The 20,979-nt window shown below is 34.3% G+C and overlaps 3 protein-coding genes across 6 annotated transcripts in view; 1 reads left to right on the forward strand and 2 right to left on the reverse strand.

Moving 5' to 3' along the window:
- The window catches only part of MTA1-like (metastasis associated 1-like), a 32,023-nt gene extending 20,969 nt beyond the window's left edge, over positions 1 to 11,054 (reverse strand). For all 3 annotated transcript variants that reach the window (XR_015810922.1, XM_088194125.1, XM_088194124.1), the window contains exon 1: positions 10,899 to 11,054. Coding sequence is in view for 2 of the 3 variants with exons in the window: in XM_088194125.1 (XP_088050251.1) it covers positions 10,899 to 10,926 (28 nt within the window). In the remaining variant the exon portion in view is untranslated. The remainder of the gene's footprint in view (positions 1 to 10,898) is intronic.
- A 2,605-nt stretch (positions 11,055 to 13,659) lies between these two features.
- On the forward strand, positions 13,660 to 18,308 carry Sec23 (transport protein Sec23). 2 transcript variants are annotated; one of them, XM_088194127.1, is made up of 12 exons: positions 13,660 to 13,992; positions 14,063 to 14,318; positions 14,383 to 14,968; positions 15,468 to 15,610; positions 15,673 to 15,931; positions 15,992 to 16,145; positions 16,209 to 16,360; positions 16,426 to 16,600; positions 16,664 to 16,819; positions 16,879 to 16,944; positions 17,205 to 17,225; positions 18,070 to 18,308. In XM_088194127.1, exons 1-12 carry the CDS (start codon positions 13,714 to 13,716, stop codon positions 18,157 to 18,159), a joined length of 2,337 nt encoding a protein of 778 aa, XP_088050253.1. In that variant the 5' UTR covers positions 13,660 to 13,713; the 3' UTR covers positions 18,160 to 18,308. The 2 variants fall into 2 exon arrangements, with proteins under 2 accessions (XP_088050253.1, XP_088050254.1); XM_088194128.1 differs by lacking the exon at positions 17,205 to 17,225.
- On the reverse strand, positions 18,274 to 19,632 carry elm (calcineurin like EF-hand protein 1 elm). The gene is made up of 4 exons (XM_088194129.1): positions 19,521 to 19,632; positions 19,060 to 19,323; positions 18,896 to 18,989; positions 18,274 to 18,834 (listed from the first exon to the last, which is right to left on the reverse strand). Exons 1-4 carry the CDS (start codon positions 19,585 to 19,587, stop codon positions 18,690 to 18,692), a joined length of 570 nt encoding a protein of 189 aa, XP_088050255.1. The 5' UTR covers positions 19,588 to 19,632; the 3' UTR covers positions 18,274 to 18,689.
- Between the last annotated feature and the right edge of the window lie 1,347 nt (positions 19,633 to 20,979).

The raw sequence follows: 20,979 nt of genomic DNA on the forward strand, positions 1-20,979 counted from the left end.
TTTTCGCGCGCTTATATCGTTTTACGTTAAATATAAATATACACTCAAAATAAAATGCAATATTAAAATATAGCTATAGGGCATACTAATTAAGTATCAATGTATTACATAATAAAAAATATGTTTTGAAAAAATGTATATATAATCTTCTATAGCAAATATCCCACATTCCATTAAAAATGCATCTGATTCTTGTTTTTCAATCAGATTCGACAATTTTCGCTGAGGTAGCAAAAGGCGATATAACGGATTTCGCCAATCAGTGTAAAATGGAGGCACTACTACACCGCCATATATTTTCGGAACTGAATGAAAACATCTGGAGAATACATGTATTATAACATTAGATGCTATATTTGGAGGATTGATTACGATAGAACCACGTGAAGTGAAGGTACATTATCCAGGAATTAGTGAACTAGATTTAGTTTTTGGATTATGTATGTATTGTCACATATATAATTGTTTCATTATTTTTTAGCGCAAATATTAGATTGGAATCGCGTAACACTCATCTGGGATCGCCAAGTCAACGTTGAGAGGATGTCACACGTAAAACCAAAGCAAGAATATATAAAGTTTTAATTAGAACGGTGCTGAAACATATTTGACTCAATGTGAGAAAATTCAGTATGGGTGTCGTTATAAGCAACCACGCGCGCTTTATGAACTTAAAGAGAGGTTAGTTGTCAGAGATGGCTAGGCAAGCGATTAACATTCAGGAAACACTTATGAAAGTCCAGGAGTCCATGACAAAGATGTTTGAATGGGATCCTGACGTGGGTTCTCCTCCACTCGTCTAGGCTGTAGCTTCAAGATGTTATTTAATTGTCACACACACATTTGCTGACATGCAAAATATAAACCATAAAAATACGATGTCGTACTGAAGGATGAAATCTGTGATGAATAGACACAGCAAAAAAAAATAGTTCAATTGGTAAGAAGTAATAATCTCTATAGCACTACACAAACACTTGAGAGGAGGTGTTGGCGTCAAATGTTACGGAAACCATGAACTGCAACGCGATTCAATAAAAATTCAATCCAAGTACTCTTCAGTCAAATCTGGTTAGAAGTTGGCGGACCACGTAACATTTTAATCGTTTTTTTAAGGTTATAATTACTAATCGGTAGTAAGTATTTTTCGATCGTTATTACCCTAGCGTTAAAAAGGTGTAACAAAAGAAAAAAATATGTGCACTAATATGCAGTTCATCGGCATCATTACGGTTGGGCGTTTGTTCCGTAATTTAATGTCTTTTCCTAATCATCGTTATAGCAATAAAGGATCTTAGACGCTATTATTTTTGTTATCAAAAAAATGGAATTAATGTGGTCGTAGCGATGCATTGTGAGTTGAAAAGTGTGAAGAATAAATAATATTTGAGTATTTGCCCTTTTCGTATACTTTTTATAGTTTAATGGAAAGACGATAGAACAAATTATTATTTATCACCATGAAGACTCGTCAAAAGAAATGGCAGTTATAAAAACGGCTTTGTCGAACACAATGACAATAATGCAGGTATGAATCTAAAATGGGGAGATTGCGGGATATTATCTGAACTAGAATCTCTGTGGCGGAAGGTCTTAGGCCCACCTCTGGTATTGCTTTTGTTCCTTCAAAGGTACGCATCCATTTGTTAACGCTGGGTTTGAGGGGACGTTTCACCGTTAAAAACCTATTTCGAGGAAGGAAAACAATGCTAAACGAAAGTTGTATGATAAAAATATGTTTGAATATTTTAGAAGCTTGGTAACGGAAAAATCGAAATTTGTATTGATTGAGTAAATGAGAAAAAGTTGTATAAACGTGTCATTTGGTAAAATAAAAGTATAAATCTAGAACAACTAGGTACTAGTGGGGTTAATATCCGCCGAAATAATTCAGAATCAATCTAAAAACATATGTACATTAGAGATTGCAATAATATCGCGATTTTCAATATCGATATTACCGATATAAAAACTGTATTGAAATAATTATTTTAATTAATTGGTAAAAAAGACCGAAAATATATAATCCAAGTACTGCTCGCATGTTTCACCATGTTTATTGATTTGAAAAACCCAAACATTCAAATACAAGCAATTATTGTTTCGATATATACAGTATTTTAATTATATTATTAACCTTTTCATCAATGTTTACTACGATCTAGAACGGGTCTTGTAATTTTTGTTTGATTAGGAATTGTTTTTTTTTTGCAATTCCAACTAAATCTTATTGATAAAAATAATCTCTAAACATCGCTCGCCAGAGATGTGAAATAAAAAGGGTTAATCATCAGTTAGGAAAAACTCTTTGTGATTATTAGAAACACGTGTTATAAATATACATGTTGTAATTAGAAGTAAAATATACAATATAATAAAAAAAGATGTTAATACTGCGTAATATGATTATATTTTGATATCCTAAGCCGATAACACAAGGTATATATATATATATATATATAATTTCCTACAATGAGCATTATTTTATTATCCGCTTCTGCTTTCAAGCAATATGGGCGTCGTCGTTTTCATACTTCTGAGCCACGGAGATATCGTTTTTAACAAATTAAATGTATGGATTAAAAAACGAATTTCATTTAGTAATACCGGTAGCATCGACGGTCGATATTTACCCCAATACCGGTATTGCAATCCCTACTATACATATAATTAGATAAAAAGTTGTTACAAAATAGGGCAATGAGAGTACTTTTAAATAAAAATAGATTTACTAATTGTAGAAGTATGATTAAAAGATTGGATATGTGTTAGTGTATCTATATATATATAAAAATAATTTATAAGTTAGAAAGTAAGGTTACCAGAGTATTTAATAATAAATAACGATGTACACTCAACTCTTTTTTTACACGATTTTGAAATAACACGGTTCAAAAAATAATGAATACACATTTTTATTATATTTTTAAGCGAATTATTTGTTCTAACACGAATCCCAGAAACAATTAAATTTCATATTTGATACTTCGTGCGCTGCGCTCGATTTTTGAATAAAATCAATAATCAGTAATTTCTGGATCAAAAATTAGTTCCAAAAAGTCATCGTACAGTCGAAATGTTATCTTAGAGAAGATGGAAAATGTTTTAATATGGTATTGTTTATCCTTAATTAAAATACGTAAGTATGTATATTTTAATAAAAATATTTTAAGAATTTATTTGTTTGGTTTTTATTATTACCTTTTTTTACACGATTTCTATACTACAATGTTATTTTTTCAAATAACACGATTTTTTAATTTAGGGAAACAATCTTCGATTTTTCTATGTATTTTATCACTTTTTTTACACGGTATCTTATGAAACGTATTCACCGTGTAAAAAAAGAGTTGGATGTACATACATTTAAGAGTAGAAGCCTACAAGTTTATTGTACGGAGGTGTGAATTTGTATAATAATATTCCTAGGACAATCCGCAAAAATAAAAAGGAACACCTTCGCGCATTAAAAAATAGTATATTTTGTATGTTTTGATTATACTTATTTAGTGTATAAACAATTGGCTATATTAGCTTAATAAATAATATATTGGTTAGTGGAACTGGGAGCGCTTTTCTCCTTTGTTCGCCGATGAGAGGGGCTAGCGAGTACAAATTACAATTTACGAGACAATCATGAGTGATTCAAAAGATCGAGAGTCGAATCGTCCCGAGTATTGAAGATAGAAATCATCCCCTCTGTGCGCACGGTTAACGGGCGATTTCGACTATCACCAGAACGGGGGAGAGAGAAAGTTTGCGACAATTCGGATTCGGCCCAGGGCCGGCGTCTCGCGGGGGTCACGGTCGCGCGGCACACCGCACACGTACGAAATCGACGCAAACAAAGGTGGCGACGAGAGCGCCGCAGCTCTCCGGGGCTAGGATGGATTTCGATCAATTAGTCCGCGTTTACAGTTATTACAATATGGCCACGGAGCGCGGCACACGAAATTAGACGTATATATGCGCGGGGGGGTCAACGAACGACACTCGCCGCGGCGGCGCGGACGACGGACACACTATCTAGGCGCATTTTTCTCCGTTATTGAAGCGTCTTTCGCGTCGAACGCCAGACAATTAAAAACCGAGAACGGCCCGAGAGTCGAAGCGGGCGCGGAGGGGAACGCGAGGGGTGGAGGGCACCTGCCGCATTCGAAGTCGAAAAAAGCCATAATTAAGGTCACGGACTCGAAAATCGTCCGATCGCACCGAAAAGCGAAGCGAGCGAGATCGCGCTTCCAATCGAAGAAGAAAGTTACGTCACGCGGCGGGGCGACGAAAACCGGGCGCGGGTCGGATGCGATTCTTTCCTTTTGGACTTTCGGTGAATGAAGTCGGGGACCATAGTCGGCGTACGCGAATAGTAAACCGCACGCGTCGACGCTGCCGTTTCGGCTCTCGGCAGGCGCTCTCAATATTTTTTCTATCGGGGGCGACCCTCAAACGCAAACAAACAACTCGACTTTCCGAGGGTGACGGCGAATTACGCCACTCCTGGGAGAAGTTTACCTCTAGCGTCCTCTTCAGACGAAACGAAACGGGATATTACTACACGAGATAATACAAAACGACGTTACGTAGTCTACGTAAAATATATTCAGGGGGTGCATGCTAAGTTATCTGTTAAAGTTTCAGTTTCATTTCTACGGTAATGTATATTTTTGAGTAGTGTTCTTTATTTGAAAACGAGAGTCGAATGCATCGACAGTAGCTGCTATAATTAAATTAAATTCTAATTGCCAATAAACATTACGTATTCTAAAACAATATAAACTCGCTAGGGTTTCATTAGAAAGAAAAATAAATTTACTTATGTAATTGTCGTCGTCCCAATCGAATAAATTTATAAAATGTTTATGAACTGCTGCATTTACTGAATGTACATATTAAAAACAATCCAATACTCGATCAGAACACAAAACTTGTTAAATGAGTTGAATTTCATGCCAAGTTAAGCACATACTATTCGAAAATAATACGCTATTTCATAAGATTTTACGTTAAATATGTGCTCATGTTTTCATTTTAAACATCCTGTTAGTGTCTTCATATAGCAATAATACCAGTAAAGAAATAATTGAATCGAACGATATCAAACTTCTTGACCAGTCACTATAATATGGAGGACGCTGTTTAAATGCAGAAAAACAGATCTGACGATGTAACAAGAGATGCAAAAACAATTGAAGGATCAGGGTCAGACTTCTCACACGTAAAACGAGCAACTAAACACAACTTTCGAGGCATTTGTCACATCATAATTTTGAGACTAGATGATTAATTCATGAATGAAATTATCACCTTTTAAAAAATCTTATAATTTCTAGATGAGCGGCTAAATAAACCGACATTTTAAAATGAAGTTTATTGAATATACGCGATCAAATTACTTGTCCTACATGTAGCATATTCTAAAACATATCAAATATAATTTCTACACTTGAATAAAGATAGATTTTTGAATACATGACCTCACAGGTTAATTTAAAAAAATCTATTTTTTTCTGATTTTTTTATCTTCCGTTTTAACCTGATATTCGTAAGCCCAATGCGTTACAATGGGTACATCTCTACCAACTGGGTAACTCAATCAGACATAACAAATACCTGCAAGTTTTAACCACCAGACTGAAAGTCTGGGAATCGGTGATATCTATAATTATAAATTATTGTGTGTAATATAATTTATAACCAATAGATGTTATTACAGCAGAATTACTAGTCTGAGACGTTACGGATTGGGTCATTCCGTCTTTAAAAAATATCGAGAAACATTGAATACTGGCGGGTAAATTTGATAAAGTACCAATTAATTTTACAATCGTTATCATATCATAAATGAGGTTCATTTATAAGGCCAAATATAGCACCACATGCAGTAAAGATGATGATGATATTGCCATATCTGGCAATCCATGCATTTGAGTGCTATAATTATGTATGGCCATATATGGTATTACATGCAGTATTCTTTCTTTTTGGGTAAAATGAACGCAAACAATTTTTATCGACGCAAATGTTTTTTTAATATATTTGCCAGATGATGCTGAGTTTAGTATTTTTTGCAAAACAATAAAATAATCTGTACCTTTTAGCATAATAAATGAAACATCAGAATAAGATCCATTAGAATCACAAGAAAAATAGGACAAAGGGAAGAATTCAAATAAAGATAGCATTGTTGGGATCAGATACACTGCCATAATTCAACTTTCGAGGAACTGTACAGAGGTTTATAAGAAATAATACCAAATTTAAGACAATTTCATGCACTAATTCTGCATTAGTTTATCGGATGAGTTGATCTATTGGATTCAATGCTAGAGTACTATAGAACAAAAGTTAGAAGAAAAAAGTGGTATCATAAAATATTTTTTCGTACATATAATGGGATTTTGTGGAGAAAAACTAACACAGATTACAAGCCACTCTTGGATTTTAAGCTATTGGTTGCAGAATCGTTGACAAGAGATAATTCTATCCATTCGTAGACGTCCTACAAGAAACGAAAGAAGTTAAATATGTATTTGAAAGAAATTGTAGAAGATGGGGTCAACCATCTGCCGGAGTGGACAACATTTAAACCAGCCATGGCCAAAACGTGTCCCGCGGGCCACAAGTGGCCCACTTGAAGGTTACGATTGGCCTTGTTGAAGTTTTGAAATTTCTATGTTTTACATTTTCATACCGATCGACACCAAAAAATTATCATGTAATAAAATATTTATGTGTGGCCCTTCAAAGACATGCATTATTTTATTTGGCTGGCCCACCAAGTGATTTCAGTTGGCCACCACTGATTTAGACGAAAACGTGAAAAATTTAATTTCAGTGGAAAATAGTTTATAATATGTTATTTTTATGTTTTCATTTTTAATTAATTTGTATTTTTTGTTCATAATACATCGAGTGCCACATATGGCTCGATAAATATAAACATAAACATAAATTTTTTCGCAGCGAAAAAAATCCATGCGGAAAGCGGGTTAGTCAGATTTCCTTCAAACTACCATGATAAATTGACACTGTCAACATCTCGGTACCTAAAATTCCTAGAGAATTAGTAGTTTGGAAATGTTCCATTTCATATTTATATCCTTAAACCCGCCTGATTCTTGCGGCCAGAGCCGGGAGGTTATCTAAGGTGGTTTTAACAATTTATAGTTAGCCCCGTAACGTCGAAATCCTAGCTTCGCCCCTGGTCAATACCCGAAACAATAAAAATACATTACTCTCCGTGTAATTTATATTACGAACGTAACTCCAATGCATAATGGTGTTCGGCGACCACTGATCTAATTTGATATTATATCAATATGCTTTTTTCTTAAACAATATATAACTTTAATCATGGTCACTATCTGAATTGATTGATAAATATATTTATATTAAATGGTCAGACAGGATAGCGCGAACCATATCTAAGACGGCGACTGTAGTAAAACAACAATAATAATCGTAATAATCATAAATCTACCAGTCGAACAGTTTTATGGATTTCTGGAACGAATATTTCAGAATACCCTTTTTTTATGGAAAATGCAAAACGTGCGGTGAGACCCTTCTCAATTAATTTTACGATCTCGCGAGCCAAAGGCGCTGAATGATACATTGTAAAGCATAAGAAAATACACAATATTCGTAACCATGAAAGGGGTCAAATAAAACGTTCACTGCACTCGAGCTCGGCGTGCAAAATCAGCTATGTTTATGTAACAAGAGGATATTGACAAGCGACTGATTCATAATATCTATCTACAATTAAATTGAATTTTTTTACAAAAATTGAATAATGAATACGCTTACGGTAAAACGACACTTATTCAAATTAGGTATAAAATTGCGTTTACGTACAAAAACACCGCAGTCCACATTATTGTCAATCGTGCGTTGTTTGCAACTTACGAATACTTAGATTTGGTAATTCACAATGTCTGTGTTACTATAAAAGCAGAATACACAACCGCGTTGATCAGTGTTCATGTATAGTAAAAATAATATGCAGCTATTTTGATAAATTTGATGCTTAACATTGACAATGTCGCTTTTGCTATTATGTTGTATCAAAATTTACAAGCGTTTAAACAGAAATTATAAACAAAATGGCGTCTACCACAACACCGACCAAAATAAGAGGACAATTTAAATAAGCGATATATAAAATATTTGCTTGTGTATTACTGTTTGACAGATTCAGAACAGTGAACACATGAATAACTCTTCTACGAATCAACATAAATGCACATATCGCTTAAAATAATTTCCTGTTAAATCCAAAATTTAAGTTTCTGTGACTTATTTGATATTATTATGCAACAAATTAGTCAGAATAAAAATCAAATCTCGGTCACAATTAAAACAATGAATGATCATAATTATATTATCCAGAGTCAGGATAAAATATAGGACGATCGTGTGAATTAAAAAATTCTAATATTTTCAAACATAAATGGGCAATAAATTATTTATTTTAGAAATATCTTATAAAAGATTTCGCTCCTACACTTTTTGGACACGTTAGGTGCGAGTGAGCGTTGGTAAGAACAGTGATCACCCCATGAATAACTCAACGAATCTATTTAATCGGGCGTAGGACGAGAAGGTATTCAAAGCGACGAACGAAACCTTTTGGCTAGTTGTGTGACATCTATAGCGTTACAACAATAACAACATTATACGATAACACTATTGCCAACTGAAAAAAATAATTCTAGCCGTCTGTCAAAATAATTCTTATCATTTAATATAAATTCAGACAATCTAATATTTATTCTTGGTGTATATATTCTGACCACTAACGAATTAAAATTTTGACCTGGAAAAAACGATATAGTTTCGCATAGGTTCACTTTTATTTATTTACGAGTGGCATGTAGGGCGACCATCAGTTCACTACAAATATTTTATGACATGTTATTTATATGGTAAAAAATACTATCGCATACATATATTTTATTTATTAGCTATAACACCGGATACTTTTCTCATCATTTAATTAATAAAAATGACGCTTACGTTAGATATTAACGATCTTCAAAGTTGGGTACGCCAACTGACAATTACAAGATCTTATACATCAAATAGAAGAAAAAGCGACAGTTGCAATACTATAAATTTGATTTTTTTGCATATGTATGCATGTATTCAGTTTGTTGTATATGGCTGTACACATAATTTTTTCATATATATTATAATCGAAATGGCTTTGTAAATGTTTCTTAGACAACATCTACAATTATAATTATTTCGTTACTGTGCTTATTTGCATCATATACTAATTTGGGTTTTAATTAGATTTGATTGAAATACCACCACCTATTTATATATCATTTTAATAGTCCAAATTACGTCATTTTTTTCGCATGGAATATAACGGTTTCCATTAAACTTTAAAAAAAATAACCATGCAAGTATAACGGATAAGTTAGCCATTCTAATATCTTTTAACGGATGGTATTTTTCATTATGACAGAACTTCGATTTTGTGTGATTTGGCACGTATAGTATCACAATTAACTTTTTTTTCTAAATTACCGCCATGCAGGGAATTCAATTCCAGGATATATTCAAACGATTTACGATACCTATGAATCTCGGGATTTTGAACATAATTCAGATTGATTTTTTAAACAACCGAGTTGGGCTCTGTAAATGTTCGATGTACCTGCACTTGTCAAGTGCAGGTACATGTCATTATTAAAATTAATATATAACGAAGTATTAGACAAACAAGATCACATTAATCACTTCATGCTTTTGAAGGAGATAAACTCGCACACGGCACATGTACCGATTCGCACGAACCCGAGTGACGCTCGTGCGTTTCGACTTGTCTGCATTACATACGATAAACAAACGAAACACGCTCACCAGTTGCGACTTGACGCTTTGTATAAATTTATATATTCTTGTTCTACTTTACCTTCTTTTAAGTGTTTTATTTTCAAGTATTTCTTACGAAATTATGTAAAAAAAAATTGTAATATAAAATATTCATATAAAAAACGAATGTTTTTGGTTACACTTTTTTTCAAACCCCCCCTCCCCTAAGCATGAAGTGATTAATAGTAATAAATAATGTTTTCATTAACTTGAAAAAAATTGTTGAACTTTCACATGACTTGATAATCTTATATTGTGTACTCTATCGTATATTCAAAGATTAATTACATACGCAATACATAGTTTACAAATGTCATTATATGAAATTAGTTCAAAATTAGATTGCCAACAGCCGAACAATATGACAATTTCCGTATTTTTTACAACTAGAAGCATTGATTCTCAAATAAAAACAACGAATACTGCAGATGTTTACCTTAGTAGTAATGCAGTTACAATAACAATCACTATGGTCAAATAAAAGATAAAAGCGAGGGTAAAAATGGGAATAAACCGAACCGGCTGACACCGGCGCGTTCACAACAAGGGACATAAACACGACGACGACGTCAGCGTTTTGAGTTCTGCGGTCCCAAAGGGCACCGCAATTCGGCGCGGTGCGACCGTTTCGCGGGTCGCGGGTCGCGCGTCGACGACCCCCGGTTCCAAAACATCGCGCGTCGCCCCAAAATCGGATCGCACGTGTCGCGCGCGTCTTCGAACCGAATTTTGACAACCGCCGGCCGGCGACGAACGAACGTCGGGAGCGTCGGAAACGTCTCGGCGGGGGAGCTTCGGCGACGGCGGCGAAGACCGAAGGGCGTCTTCCCCGGACGACGCGCCGGAGACTCCGGACGCGTCCTAGCGCGAGCGACGCGACGGGGAGGAGTCGAGGAGGCGAAGAGCGTCGGTAAGTCTGTCCTAAGACGCCGCTTGGGGACGGGACGCTTCGGGGCGGAGGCGCGGCCGGCGGGGGGCGGGGACGCCGGTTGGTCCTTCGGTCTCGGTCTCACCTCCGACGCGATACATGTTGGCCGTCATCTCGCCGGCGGGGGCTGCGGCCGCCGGGAGCGCGGCGGACGCGCGGGGGCGGGCGGCCTCCAGTGTGCAGGTCAGGCGGCGCGCGGACGCCAGCCGCCGCCCGCCATCTTGTGCCGCCGGGACGCACTGCGCACGCGCTCTAGCTGCCGGCACCTGCCCGACGCGCGCACGTTTGCGGCCAAACGCCGAGCCGCGTCCGCGAACCCGCAGACCCCTTTTAAACATAAGATACGTATAAACCGTACCTTAATTTAATCTATTAGCACGTTAAGAATAGCTGCGGGTTTTCTTAAATAATTCAAAGTTTAAATTTATTCACTGAAAATGTCTATTAATAACGTTATTATGAAACTTTCGTTAAACTTACTACTTGAAGTTAACCGTTAACCTCAGTCTACTATTTTGTCACCCAACATTTGTCTAGCGGTCTGAAAGACTGGCAACAATTAGACAAAAATTCAAGAAGATTGAATGTAATCACGTTATCAGACTTGAGATTTTAATTTTCTTGGTTTGATAACTTTTATTTTATTTTAACTGAGAAAAACGTGTATGAAAAAGTTATTTATTGAGATAAATTGTACATTTCTCGATTTTGCTTACCAATTAAAACTATTTTCACATAAAAACAAATTTTAAGGGCGAATAAATTAAACTTTGTTTATTTCTTTTTATCCATTTAAACATTTATCACAAATTATTTAACAATGACTATTATGAATATTTTTAGCGCAACGTATATAATTTTGGAATATTATTTTCAGTTGTACATAAATGGCATTGCTTACGCCATTTATTTTCTAATGAAGGAAAAGAAATTGTGGAATTAGCATATTCATTTTTAATTGAGTGGCTTATAAAAGTAATAGTTTCCTTACTACGTGAATATTGTTGTTATCAGCGCTGCAGTTTTAGTGAAATCAATGACTCGCGAACTTCTTCTGAAAAAGTATTACATTTGTCGTTATTTTCATGTTCGAATTTTATAAATGTGTGTGTAGAGATAAGTGCCGCCTTTAGTTTTGTTGTAATCGATTATTATTATTATTATTCTACGATTGCATTGAGATTTCATATAGAAAGTAAAATCACTGTTCTTCCTTTCAAATTACATCCAGCTTAAATTAGGAAGGTACGCGGTAGGAAAAAGCACTTGCGTTCAGAAAACTGTTTAGTTTATAATTTGAGATCGTAATTTTTACCACACTGAATCAGATTCAGCAAAATTATTTTAAGAAGAGCCAAATCCTAAATATTTTAGACTTGGCGGATCAGGAAGCAAAATTAAAGTGAGCATCAAAAATGTTAGTAATTTTAATATATGTTTTTGTGGCACTGTTTTTCCTTTTATTTTTAAGTTAAATTTATTTAAAAAATCCAATAATATTAGCAGCGTTGGTATTGAGCGTTCGCACTGCGACGGCTTCGACACGATTTCATTGCCATTAACATGGATTTTTAACTTTTGAAAAATGATAATTGTTTATGCGCCCTCCTATTGACCAGCAATTTTGTTTAAATATACGTTGACCAATACTCTTATATCAGAAGTCCGTAGTAATATCGGTAAAGAGAGCTATCATCTTTTTAAAACATAGTGTAATATCAAAGTGCAGACAAACTACCGAGTAATATGCAAGATGCACCGTCTGTCTGTATTTCTTCTTCCGCTTATTTTCCCCTGAAAGAATAATTGGTTTAGTTTGTATTTTGAACTTGACATAAAGAAAGTTCTAAGGCAAGAGGGTTAGTGAAATTGTGAAACAAACAGAAGTCTGGCCTAATGACATCTTGTGATATAAGAAGGGGGGTAAAAATTCACTGAAAACTTATGATATAATTTATAAAAGCCACTTATAACTACAATTAGTTTTAGAAATTTCATCAAGTCAAGTTAGATTTGGTTAAATTGTGTAGGTTAGGTCTTAGGTATGGGTTTGACAGCAAGTGTACGTTTCGCAATTGAGTTTCATATACATTTTAGAGCAGCATATAACTTTACTTGCGTTTATCAGTTAAATAGTATTTACTTTGTTTTAATATTTTCACTAGTAGAAATATATTATTACTTGTGAAAATGTATTTTAACTTCATTTACACATGTAAATAAGTGATAATACGTATGTAAATGTATATATTACTACGTATGGAAAAGTTGAAATAATATAATTTTGTTAGCACTTACCAAATAAATTATATTTTCACAGCTAAAAATATATTTCTACCGGCGAAAATGTAAAATCCGATGTAATTTCTCTGAAATGTTATATTTTTTTAAGACTGTGTTTTAGATTTATTTTGCCTGATAATCCGAGAATCTGGTTTATATATAAGTACATAATTTTATCTTTTTCTAGGGTTGTCGTTCTTTTAATATTTTGATTTCATTAAAATTCATAGTATGTCATTAAATGATTTTCGATTTTTTGTCAAAATTCAAGGGAGGGTAAATGCCCCTACCTACCCCCTCAAATGACGTCCATTGATATTTGAAATTACATAATATACATTATTTTTTATAACAAATAAAAACACGTAGAGGACGCTCATTTCTCTCTGTATTTGATATTTAGATAAAATTAAATACTAAAATATATTTAAAGATTTAAAATAATATTTATTGTTATAATAATTGAATAATTAGAAATTAGAAAGTTTTTAATAAGTTGTGGGTAAATTGGTGAAAAAGTAGGGAAAAATCGAGATGTATATTTTGACAGCGCGTTCTGTGTTGCCATAGCACGGGCGACGTGGCCGTGACAGCGGAGGCCCGGGTGCGGCTTCGCCATGGCCACGTACGAAGAGTTCATCCAGCAGAACGAAGAGAGGGATGGCGTTCGCTTCACTTGGAACGTGTGGCCGACGTGCAGGACCGAAGGCGCCCGTCTCGTGGTGCCCTTGGCCTGCGTGCTCCAGCCGCTAAGACCCAGGCCGGACTTGCCGCCTCTGCAGTATGATCCGGTCGCATGCGCCAGGCCCAATTGTAGAGCTCTGCTCAATCCTTACTGCCAGGTGGACTACAGGGCCAAATTATGGGTGTGCAACTTTTGCTTCCAGAGGAATCCGGTGAGTTTGAGACCCGTCACTCTCATTTCTAATCGAAATTGCACTAACTGACGTCGATTTTATTTCGTAGTTCCCGCCGCAGTACAGCGCCATTTCGGAACAACACCAGCCGGCCGAGTTGATTCCGAGCTTCTCGACGATCGAATACACCATTACGAGAGCTCAAGTCATGCCGCCGATTTTCTTGATGTTGGTAGACACGTGTCTCGACGAAGAGGAGCTCGGAGCTCTCAAAGATTCGCTGCAGATGTCGTTGAGTCTGATGCCTTCCAACGCATTCGTCGGACTGATAACATTCGGAAGAATGGTCCAAGTGCACGAATTAGGTAATGAATTGCTGCTAATTTTATTTTTAATAATGAGTTATTGATATCATTTTTATATTTAAAGGCATGGAAGGTATCTCCAAGAGTTACGTATTCAAAGGAACTAAGGATCTAACCGCTAAGCAAATACAGGAACAGTTAGGCATCGGTCGCGTGAATCAAGCTCAAGCGCAGCAGCCTCAAGGTAGAGGTCCTCAGATGGCTCCGCCTCAACAGCAGCCGGCGCATCGCTTTTTACAACCCGTGCGACAATGCGATATGGCGTTGACTGACATGATCGGAGAGCTAGGAAGAGATCCATGGCCGGTGGGCGTCGGAAAGAGGCCGCTACGCTGCAGCGGAGTGGCTCTCAGCATCGCCGTCGGTCTTTTAGAAGTGACTTATCCGAACACTGGAGCTAGAATCATGATGTTCTTGGGCGGACCGTGCTCTCAAGGACCCGGTCAAGTTGTCAATGATGAATTAAAACAGCCCATCAGGTCTCACCATGACATTCATAAGGACAATGCCAAGTATATGAAAAAGGGGGTAAAACACTATGACGCACTAGCTTTGAGAGCAGCTACTAACGGTCACGCAATTGATATTTATTCTTGCGCTCTTGATCAAACAGGTCTTTTAGAAATGAAGCAATGTTGCAATTCGACTGGGTAAATAATTTGAAAATATTAGATTGTCCAGTGAGTGCATGCAGTATTAGCGATTTCAAATTTTTTTAATATATCAATTATATATAAAGGTGATTCAACTTCAGTTTCCGAATTTTATATAAAAAAAAATTTTAAGGATATTTTCTATATATATGTTTTTATGCCTTCGTTCATCCTCCAAGGCAGCTTGGAAGAATGAGAGAGAATGCTAATTTATAGCCAATCGCGTTATAGTTTAGCTCTGCTCTGATCCATCACTGATGAAAACTTAACTTCCTAGTATTTTTTCTATTATGAAATTCTTAGGTGTTCCGAAATGCAGATTTCACTAATGTTTTGTTTGGGCAAACCTTTGTTTTTACACACACTTTTAATGTAATTGAACTATTTCTGCAATCAAGTCATGTATATAAATATAAAAAAATGCACGAATATACTGGACGAGCTAATAATTTAGTAATAATATCTTTCTTTATAATATGAATATGTGTAATTTCAGAGGACACATGGTTATGGGAGATTCGTTTAATTCTTCCCTGTTCAAGCAAACGTTCCAACGCGTTTTCGTGAAAGATGAGAAGGGCGATTATAAAATGGCATTCAACGGTGTCTTGGAAGTTAAATGCTCACGTGAATTAAAAGGTGATATATATAACTTTTTATTGTCTATGATCGCATTGTTAAATAACGTTTTATATTTTTAGTATCTGGAGGTATCGGATCTTGTGTTTCATTAAACGTAAAGAGCCCTTGTGTGTCGGATCAAGAGATGGGCATGGGAAACACTTGTCAGTGGAAGATTTGCGCTTTCAATCCCAACTCCACGATAGCCTTATTCTTCGAAGTTGTAAATCAACAATCGGCTCCAGTTCCTCAAGGCGGAAGAGGATGTGTGCAATTCATAACACAATATCAACATTCCAGTGGTCAAAAACGCATCCGCGTCACCACAGTCGCTCGAAAGTAATACTAGAAAAATATATTTAATGAGTTCTATAAATTGATGATATAAAATAATCGCAGCTGGGGAGATGCCACGATCAATTTGCATCACATCAGTGCCGGATTCGATCAAGAAGCTGCGGCCGTAGTGATGGCGCGTTTGGTTGTTTATCGCGCCGAACAAGAGGACGGTCCGGACGTATTGCGTTGGGTCGATAGAATGCTCATCCGTTTGGTAAATGATTCATAATTACTTTTATTTTTAAATGAAAAACTATTTTAAAAATTTATCCAACAGTGTCAGAAGTTTGGAGAATACGCAAAAGACGATCCGAACAGCTTCCGCTTGGCCGAAAACTTTAGTCTTTATCCTCAGTTCATGTATCACTTGCGTAGATCGCAGTTTTTGCAAGTGTTTAATAACTCGCCTGATGAGACTAGTTATTATAGGTGATTATTCGATTATATGTGTTGAAGCATTAAATGACATTACAAATATTATTCATTTTTTATAGGCACATGTTGATGAGAGAAGATCTGACGCAATCGCTCATCATGATTCAACCAATCTTGTATTCGTACAGCTTCAACGGGCAGCCCGAACCGGTGCTTTTAGACACCAGTTCGATTCAACCCGATCGCATACTTTTGATGGATACGTTCTTCCAAATTTTGATATTCCACGGAGAGGTAAAGTATTTTATTCGATGCAACTGGTTGATCATGTTATGATTTTTTTTATTTTACTTATAGACAATAGCACAATGGCGCGCGTTGAGATATCAAGATATGCCCGAATATGAAAGTTTCAAGCAGTTGTTGCAAGCGCCGGTTGATGACGCACAAGACATTCTACAAACGCGCTTCCCTATGCCAAGATATATTGATACTGAACAAGGAGGCTCTCAGGTATATTTTAATCTAATAAAAATGTAATACACTGTTTATTAATTTATTTATATTTTTAGGCTCGCTTCCTATTATCAAAAGTCAACCCTTCGCAGACACACAATAACATGTATTCTTATGGAGGGGTAAGCGTCGAAACATAAATATTATCAATTGTTTTTCAGCATTAGCATGAGTTTTTTTATATTAATAATCATTTTATGCATAAGAAATATGCATGGAGATTTTATTTAAATGTCTTCTCACAAATCTTTGCTTTTCATTAAGAAAATCGTGTTATAAGATTTCAAAAAAAGCAAAGACTTCTGAGATTTTGAAGTGTTTTTTTTAAATTTTATTTTGAGCATTAATATTTATTATTTTTTTATGTTGCCGTTTCCACCAGTCGATGCCGGTTCCAACTTCGGTAGTTATTTTTTATGTTTGATTTTTAATTGGGGAATCGGATCAAAGCATTATTTTGAATTTTTGAGTCACAGATCGATCCTAAACCTTTGTACCTCTCCTTTTTCCTCATTACGTTACCTCAATTTCAAGAATTTATTTTGAATTTATTAGACTTTGTAATAGTAATATTTCAGCATAATTATTTGATTAAACTGGGTTAATGTAATGTACATAAATTATTAATTCTTATTGAGTACTCTACGCTTAACACAATTTTGATATTTATGTGGCTTACGTTTATTTGGTTAGTATTTTAAAATAAAGATCAATATTTATTTTAAACTAGAATTTGCACAATGCGCTCATTATATTGCACTATACCTTTATTTTTGTATTAGTGTGGCTCACAACTAGATTATTTTTTTTAGTGAAGAAGGCGTTAAAGAAAATAAGATATGAGTCACGATTAGATATAAACATAAGAATCTATGTCGGACATGTTTTCGTTTGAAAATAATGGCTATTCAAAAAATTAATATAAAATCTACTTAATTATTGCAGCCATTGCTGGATAGAATTTTTTAATGCACCCATAGCGATTAATAACCAAGTTTAAAATAATATTGACAAATTAATTCATATAAAATACTGACCATTTAAATAAAAGTCTGTTTATATTAACAATAATATAAGTTTTTTTTAATTTCGCTTTCATTAACAATTCGTTATTTTTAAGTATACGTAGAGTTTTGATTGATTTTATAGAATATAATTAGTTTATTACTAATGTTTAATAAAATAAATACGATTATTTATCCTATCATTGTATATTATGATTTTATGTATTATTTTCAATATTTTAGGACGGCGGTGCTCCTGTATTAACCGACGACGTATCTTTGCAAGTATTTATGGAGCATCTTAAAAAGTTGGCCGTTTCGTCGACAGCTTAAATTTGTGTATTATACTTATATAGATAAATATCTAAATCCAAAATGTATCCATTGTATTGATTTTGGTTTGTTTGATGTGAAAAAATTGAAATTATATTAAAAAAATGATATATATATATAATAAATTCAACACAAAATTTATTGAAAAATATGTTTTTTTTTATACATTCCCTATCCTTAATTGTACATTAAAATGCGATTTCTGCAAAGCTCTACATATTATATTTATACAATATAAGTTAGCTAATGCTTAGTGAATATAAAAAATAATAAGCAACAATTCGTGCAATAAAAAATTGGAATGAATTAATGTTATAAATAATATGTCCTAAAACTGCAAATAATGTAACAATAATCAATAAAATAAACAATCAATCTAATTGTGCACTTTTCAAAATTAAATAAAAAATATTCATAAAAACAAATTAACTAATACCATTTATATATTATTGTGTTCCATTCGATAATTATATTTTTGGTAACATTTTCTCTTAATATTTTAAGTAGTATGACCGTCAATAATTTACTATTTAATTCAAGAATCTGATGGACATTTTTTGTTCGACGTCTGTCCTTTCCAAGGCGTGACAGAATTCTTCGAAAGAAATCGTTTGATCATTGTTCGTGTCGGCTTCGAGTATTGTACGTTCGGCGATGCTAGTGAGTTGTTCTTCACTAAAAGATAAATTATTTAAATAAGTATGGAATTATATTTGCATTTCATTTAAAAGCATACCTAATGTTTGCTCCGACCATCATATGCAAGATAGCTAAGAGTTCGTCCCGAGATATCATATCGTCGTTATCAAGATCGTACATCTTAAAAGCAACTACAAAAAAATTCGATAACAATAAATAAGAGATAAGTATTATATTAATAATTAGATATATGAATCGTACATTTCAATTTTTCCTCCCGACTGTTCAGCTTGTTGTCCTTCTTCATCTTGATCGGTCTGAAGTGAGCCAGCACTTGCATGAATTGCAAAAAGTTGACTCTGTCATCGTGGCTTCCGGCGAAGAACGCATGCACGATCCTGTCACCCAGAGGATTGATAGCCAATTCCGGAATCCTCAAAAAGTCTTCTCTGGACAAAGTTCCACAATCTCCGCGGTCCAACGAAGTGAACCGAGAATACAGCCTCTCTATTTGATTGGGTGTAACTGAATAAGAATACATGGTTAATATTTAACCAAAAGGTCACATTGAAAGTGTAATCAACTAGTTTATGGCACAGTTATTGTGATGTTAGCATCAAAGTATTGACCTTGTTTTAAATAGCAATTATATATATATAAATTTCAACTCAATTGAAGAGAATTACATATTTTAGATTATGGCATATTAAAATAATGATTACATCCTGTCTCTTCCTGAATTTGAGCAATTTCTTCTTCGCGCAATAGCAATGACGACTTGTTACCCATCTTGATAGAACTACTGTCACGAGTATTAGTGTTGCTAGTGTACAAATATATATTCCCAAAAATTAAATCATTTTAAAAATATATAAGATAAATAAATATAGTTTTAAAAAAATTTGAAAATAACATCAATATTGTCCATATTATTGACTCAATTAGTAAAGTTATTCAATGTAATTTATAATTAAGGTATCATCTTTTCTGATTAGTTAAAATTTGTTACAGTGTTAATGTTTGTTACATTACCAAAAATAATAAATGTGTTAATAATATAATATACCCCAAAACTAAATATTAGTTTCAGTAGAGATTTAAGAACAAGATGAATATATTAATGTATAAGAATGGGTGATAGAAATATTTCTCAAACCGAAGTCCGTGTTCCCTTAGGAGACCGTACTCACTCACTTAGTTGAGATTTATAAGATCGTAATAAATCAGGAAGATATATTCGTGAATTAGTTGCATAATCATTATCCTCTTGTGATTTGTGAATATTTTTTTGATAACTAAAATTGTGTTTTTGTGTTTTGCAAATATATTTTCAATTTAAAATTTCTTATTTTTTTTATTGTTTTTTAGCACAATATATGGCATACAACGTATGGCTACCGAATACGAGATATCAGAGTATGAAATTGATAATGAATTTGATGATTCAGTATCATACACTACAAACAGTTCATCTTTGAGCAGCACATCAAATTAATATTATACCAGGACACACATTGGTCCAAAATGGAAAAAACGCCACCGTTATCGACTCCACCCCATAGGTTTGTGTTTTACGGAGAACCAGGAATAAAATTCAAAGTAACATTTTGCAGTTTTTGATGTTGCATAGAAATAAATAGATATGCCGATTTAAAAACAGCCTCATCCAACTTTCTACTTCACATTCTCCAAAAACGCCGGCATGGAAACTCGTTTCTAATCCATAGTTAATCGGATCAATTCTACATACCACTTTCTTTAGGAAAACTGTGACGAGACGAAGATTTGAGAAAGTTAGATAATTTCTTCATTTTTAAAATAATAATACGTATGATCCCGACAATCATCCAAACCCCAAACTTAACATCACATTTATTATTACACATACCTATATAATATTAAAATTAAATAAATTTAGCTAAAGCTTTCTTTAACAGGATTCAAAATAAGCGGCATCATTTTCTAATTATTATTCATTTTTAAATCTGTATCTTTACACAGAATAATTAAAAAAATAAAATATGAAAAAACATTTTTTTACTTTATATGTAAATTAATAACTAATAATTTAAAATCATTTGAAATCTTAAAAAAAACTGAGGATAAAGCCCTCTAGATCAATGTTTATTTATATGCTAGGTACATTTGAGTTTAGAATTCTGAAAATATCAAGATATTATA

This window comes from Plectrocnemia conspersa, unplaced genomic scaffold, assembly GCF_051122295.1.
Source record: "Plectrocnemia conspersa isolate PC_06_02 unplaced genomic scaffold, ASM5112229v1 ptg000010l, whole genome shotgun sequence".
In the NCBI taxonomy this organism is placed as follows: Eukaryota; Metazoa; Arthropoda; class Insecta; order Trichoptera; family Polycentropodidae; genus Plectrocnemia; species Plectrocnemia conspersa.

What these genes read in the sequence shown, in the direction of transcription:
- Sec23 (XM_088194127.1), top strand. Translation starts at nt 13,714, where the DNA reads ATGGCCACGTACGAAGAGTTCATCCAGCAGAACGAAGAGAGGGATGGC. An exon ending in TTTGCTTCCAGAGGAATCCG is followed by an intron (nt 13,993 to 14,062) that starts GTGAGTTTGAGA and finishes TTTATTTCGTAG; the next exon opens with TTCCCGCCGCAGTACAGCGC. An exon ending in CTGAACAAGGAGGCTCTCAG is followed by an intron (nt 16,820 to 16,878) that starts GTATATTTTAAT and finishes TTATATTTTTAG; the next exon opens with GCTCGCTTCCTATTATCAAA.
- elm (XM_088194129.1), bottom strand. Translation starts at nt 19,587, where the DNA reads ATGGGTAACAAGTCGTCATTGCTATTGCGCGAAGAAGAAATTGCTCAA. An exon ending in AATTCAGGAAGAGACAGGAT is followed by an intron (nt 19,324 to 19,520) that starts GTAATCATTATT and finishes ATTCTTATTCAG; the next exon opens with TTACACCCAATCAAATAGAG. An exon ending in TCGGGAGGAAAAATTGAAAT is followed by an intron (nt 18,990 to 19,059) that starts GTACGATTCATA and finishes ATTTTTTTGTAG; the next exon opens with TTGCTTTTAAGATGTACGAT.